Source organism: Triticum dicoccoides, chromosome 7B (assembly GCF_002162155.2).
Source record: "Triticum dicoccoides isolate Atlit2015 ecotype Zavitan chromosome 7B, WEW_v2.0, whole genome shotgun sequence".
In the NCBI taxonomy this organism is placed as follows: Eukaryota; Viridiplantae; Streptophyta; class Magnoliopsida; order Poales; family Poaceae; genus Triticum; species Triticum dicoccoides.
In genome coordinates, this window is record NC_041393.1 from 704,860,750 (window position 1) to 704,865,987 (window position 5,238).

General features: G+C 52.1%; 1 protein-coding gene across 1 annotated transcript; it reads right to left on the bottom strand.

Annotated features, from left to right (window-relative positions):
• Positions 1-538: 538 nt before the first annotated feature.
• Positions 539-2,084, bottom strand: LOC119342080 (WRKY transcription factor WRKY28-like). The gene is made up of 2 exons (XM_037613923.1): positions 1,407-2,084; positions 539-1,290 (listed from the first exon to the last, which is right to left on the bottom strand). The coding sequence occupies exons 1-2, from the start codon at positions 1,956-1,958 to the stop codon at positions 856-858; spliced, it is 987 nt and encodes a 328-aa protein (XP_037469820.1). The 5' UTR covers positions 1,959-2,084; the 3' UTR covers positions 539-855.
• Positions 2,085-5,238: the final 3,154 nt, after the last annotated feature.

The following is a 5,238-nucleotide window of genomic DNA, read 5'->3' on the forward strand; positions in this document are numbered from 1 at the left end:
ATTGCCTATGAGGCCTCGTACAATGCAGGGTTCTTAGTGAAGTGCTTTGTAAAACAAATCAACTTTTTTTCTTAATTGCCAGTCTTATCTCTACACGCCGGATGCCTAATTAAGCGTCTATCTTCTAGAAATAAGCACCGGTGCCTTAAAAAAAACATAATTCTATAAGCACCTCACTTAAACACCTTGCATTGTATACTAAGCAAGATATATTGCACACTCTTCTCTATTATTTCAAAAATCTAGGTGAACTGGTTAGTGAATGCAACATAATAACATTCGATTCTTTTGCCCCTCCCCCCTCCCCCGCATTGGCGTTGCCAGACGCGCGCTATTCCTCTTCCTAGTACAAGTTTATTTGCATGACTCCTAGCACATTTCGACCAAATGATCTTATAGAATTGCTCCGTTGGTTTGGAATACTTCAATAAAGGCGCCATTTCATTGGTTTGGAAAATAACTATTTTTTCAGATCAGTACTCATAGCCTCAAGGTCAAAACAACATTCATCACTTTAGCACCTGCATGAACCTTGAAGTTTGATCGGAAAACTCTACTTTCGTCTTGAAATAACAAAACGGATAATCTTGTACACATTTTCCATCTACGAACTAATGAAAATTATACTAAATCATCGACAATTATTTTGGGATGAAGGAAGTATATCTTTGCTGCATCCACTCTAGAATGTCGTACAAATTCGGTACTATGTTTTCCGTAGAGCTAATGAAATAATTATATACAATTAATCTCTGGATAGGCGAGCAATTCAAAATTAATGACCATGACCTAAACTTTTCAGCTACAAATGCTAATTAAATGGAGACGAAGACGAAGACGAAGCCGCTCGCTTGATCAACTATCAGACGGCGAGAGCTCGAGGATCCGGCCGGAGAGCGCGGAGACGAGCGCCGCCTTGAACCCAGGGTCCCTCGTCAGCGTCGCGGCCATCTGCTCCGCCAGGTTCTTCCTGTCCGCGGCCAATCCTGCCTCCGTTGTCGATTGCTGCCTCGGCTGTTGCTGGGCGAGCGGCGGCGCTGGCGATGCACGGACGGCGGCTGCGTCGGCAGACTTCCTGCCGCCAGAGCCTTGCATCTTCGGCGGCTGTGCGTGGTTGTGCTCGCCCTCGTACGTTGCCACCAGGACGGTGTTGTCCTCGGCGCTGCGCTGCACCTTCTTCTTCACCTGGCACGACGGCGCGAACGAGCACCGGAAGTAGGCCCTCGGGCATGGGTTGTCCTTGGTCACCTTTTGCCCGTATTTCCGCCATTGGTACCCATCCTTCACGACCTGCTTGTCAAAATGAATGGCAAATTGATTAGTTAATGAACGGTAACAAAATTTCGTTGCGATCGATGATCACGAGGAAGAAGATGGACGGACGGTGCTGGGTGTTCGTTACTTACGAGGCTGAGGTCGGAGGGGTCGGCGTGGACGTAGAGCTTGGAGACCCTGCTGGCCTTGCACTCATCGGCGCGGACGCGCTTGCTGTTGCACGGCTCATGAACGGACGTGCACTCCACCTGGTCGCGGTCGGGGACGACGTTGATGCTGACGGCCGCGGCGAGCGGCGGCGAAGGATTGCGGCCGGCGGTGTCGAGGCTGTCGCTGCGGGCGCGCTTCCTGGAGGGCGAGGCCGCGGAGCCGCCCTCAGACGTAGACAACGACTGCTGGTTGTTGGCCGCGGCCGCCGCCGCCATCATGCCGCTGACCTTGCCCTGGAGGTCGGAGTACTTGGCCACGAGCGCGCGGAGCATGTCGCTGAGCCTCCTGTTCTCCTCGCCCACGCGCCGGAGCTCCGCCTGCAGCGCCTCGACCTCGTGGTTCTTCTTGGAAGACATGAAGTCCTCCTCCACGAGGACCTTGGTCACCGGAGGGGCACCCCGCCGCGCCGTCGGCCGGCCGACGTTGAGGCCGAGGCTGAGGGAAGTCTGCCCCATCATCCACTGCTCGTCCATGTGTCTTCCTTGAATTCGCAGTAGCTCAAGAATGGGAAACGAATCTACGACGGCCGGGGAAGAAGTCGAGGAAGACCGGGAAGCTGGATGGGCAGCTTGGTTGAGAAGTGGTCGTGGGTGGCAGGAGGGGCGCGCGGGCGTGAATATATAGAGAGGAGGGGGGAGGGGACATGCGAGGGTGGGAGTTTGGTAGGAAGGAGGCGGGGGGTTGGAGACTGCGGAAGGAGGAGGAAGCATCTTGGGGTGGGCCGGGCTCGTCGTCGTCGTCGCGCTTCTTTTGGTCGCCGTGACCGCGATAGAATATTTTTGGTGAAGCTGGGAAGAAGTAGTACTACTACGATTAATTTTTGTGGATGACACACTGACAATCAGCATGAAGGAATCGATGGATGGATGGATGCGTATTGGGTGGGAATTTTTTGATTAGTCGAGTGGGGTGGGGACAGAACAGAAGCACTCGTTTCCTTGGGGTCTCCGTTTGGTCAAGGAGAGCCATCGTGTGCCAACAACTGGGGATGCTTTCATCCTTACATTTTGGCACCCCAACAAAGAAAATTGCATGCGGCCTGCCTCGGTTTTTCTTTAATATTATTAATTTTTGGGATAAAACTTTTAATCTATTCAATTTTACTTATAACGACACAACGGACTTCAGAAATAATAAAAACTACATTCAAATCCGTAGACCACCTAGCGACGACTACAATCACTGAAGAGAGCCGAAGGCGCGCTGGCGTCATCAATGCTCCCTCACCGGAGCCAAGCAAAACTTGTTGTAGCAGACAGTCGGTAAGCCGTCGTGCTAAGATTCCATAGGATAGTGCACCAGAACAACAACCACTGCTGTTGAAGAGTAACGTACATCGAAATGATCCAATCTGAAGACACACAAACGTAGGCGAACTACGACCAGAGATACACCTCCACATGTCCTCCAGTGATGCCAGACGCACCATCAGGGCGGGGCTAGGTGGGGAGAACCTTACCTACCCGGAGCGATAGCCCTGATCTGTCTTGGGCCGCAGCCTCCACGCATGCAGTAGGCACCACCAGTATCTACCAGCTTTGTGCCCCGCCGACTCTGACCCAAGAGAACGGAGGTCGCCACTGCCCCTGCAATGCCTGCAAGACCACGACCACCACGTCGATGTAGCCATCACAGGACAACCATGTTGTCCGACCCGCCTCAGCCCAGCACGGCCGCCAGTATGCAGACCGAAGGCCCACCGCTGTCGTCAGACAGGGAATCGATCGAAGGCCGCCGCCCATCCATCCGCCTCCGCCTCCCGGCTGGACACGCCACGCCTATAGCCTACAAGCAATCTCTGCGTCGCCGCCATCAGCTATGACATCGCCGAAGCACTAGTAGAAAAAGGGTCTAATGTGAAACTCATTAGTCCCCGTTTGCAATTGAACCGGCACTAATGTGACCATTAGTGCCGGTTCCAACGGCCAGGCGGACGGCGCTCATTAGTACCGGTTCGTGGCGAACCTTTAGTACCGGTTCGTGCCACGAACCGGTACTAAAGAGGTGGTGGCCTTTAGTACGTGTTGGTGGCTCCAACCGGTACTAAGGGGGGGGGGGGTCTTTAGTACCGGTTGGAGCCACCAACCGGTACTAAAGCTGGTGCGCTGCCACACGCAGTGCACAATGTTTAGTCCCACCTCGCTAGTTGAGAGGAGCTCGCAACAGTTTATAAGCCCCGCCGAGGCTACCGTGTCGAGCTCCTCTCTAAGCAGGCCTTTGTGGGCCTATTGCAAGTCTTCTGCCCTGTGTGGCCTACTGGGCCGTATGGGCCTGCATCCTGGCCCAACGAGAGATTGGGTTTCTAGTCGTATGCAGGCCGTGCCGGCCCAGTAGGCGGGCCGTTTTTGCTTTATTTAAAAAATAAAAATAAAAATAATCCTTACCAACCGGGACTAAAGGTCTCCCAGACCACGACGCGCCTCGTGCCACATGGTGGGCCTTTGGTCCCGGTTTTAGTCCCCATTCTTTAGTGCCGGATCCAAAACCGGTACTAAAGGTCCTTACGAATCGGTACTAAAAGTCGTTTTTCTACTAGTGAAGCCCCAACCGCCACCATGCCATGACGTCGTGCATAGCACCACGCCTCCGCTCGAAGCTGCTGCCTCGAGTCGGCGAGCCACACAAAAAAGGGAGAAGAGGCCCCACCGCTACCTACGCCGGTTGGGCTTTGCCAAGCGGCGCGCTCCGGCTGCGGTGAGGGTGAGGGGCCAAGAAGGGGGGTTGGATCCGGCACCTCTAGGGTTCGCATTCCGGCTCGTGAGAGCGTCGGGCAAGGTTTATTTTCCCATGAGGTCAAAAAAGACACCTACTTCGAGATGGAATTTTATCGATTCTATTTTTTTCTCTGTCTTTTTAATTGATTCCGTATTCCAAATGTGCTCTTTCTGCTCGGTTCCCACACATGTCCTGGCAAAAACCTACGATTTCGATGACCTGGACCCAGCCCGAACCAAGACTGTGAGTTGACGTGATCTTATAGGAAGAAGGATTGATATGCAGTGACCGAACCAATATAGAAATCGAACTCTCAGCAGGCAGGGCCTGGTTTGGACCTAGTGTACGCACACGGTCGTGTCAAAACAAAATCTGGCTTGATCTCTTCGAACGCCATGCATCTCCGCAGTCCGCAGCCGGCCACCCCTAATTAGCTAGCAGAGAATTGGCAAGTCGACCAGGTCACCTTTGTTGATTGGATCGTCACAGCTGATTACAAATTCATTAACTATGTATACAGTCCATAGACTTCATCCACAGGACATATATACTTACCTATATTTTAATATGTGCAGTAGTATGTGAGTACTATACTACCCAGTCTATGCATGACACCTCTTGTTTCAGACATCTGCCACATCTCTCTTGCCCGGAATTTCCCGGTTTCTTATGAAAGCAAGCATGACCGCATCAAAAGTAACTAAGAATCTCTTATGTGCGGAAGTGGCGAAGTTGGCGTCCTTCAACATTGTGGAAACAATGAACATGAACAATCGGAGAGGTTCATGCAACATAAGTAGGAGTGGTTTGCAAGCATACTCCCACCCAACATATTGGTCAAATTGTTAATATATCCAAGGTCAACTGGGCTCAACGCTAATTTAAGCGGCCGCATCTGGAAGAAAGGTGCCCATCTCTTCCTGCACGAACGACATGTACACACTTGTTTGCTCTCACGTGTGAACTCAGGGGAGAGCCGCAAAACCAGTGCTTAGTATACTACTGTATTTTCGGGTTGTTGTTACGATCCTTTTGGGT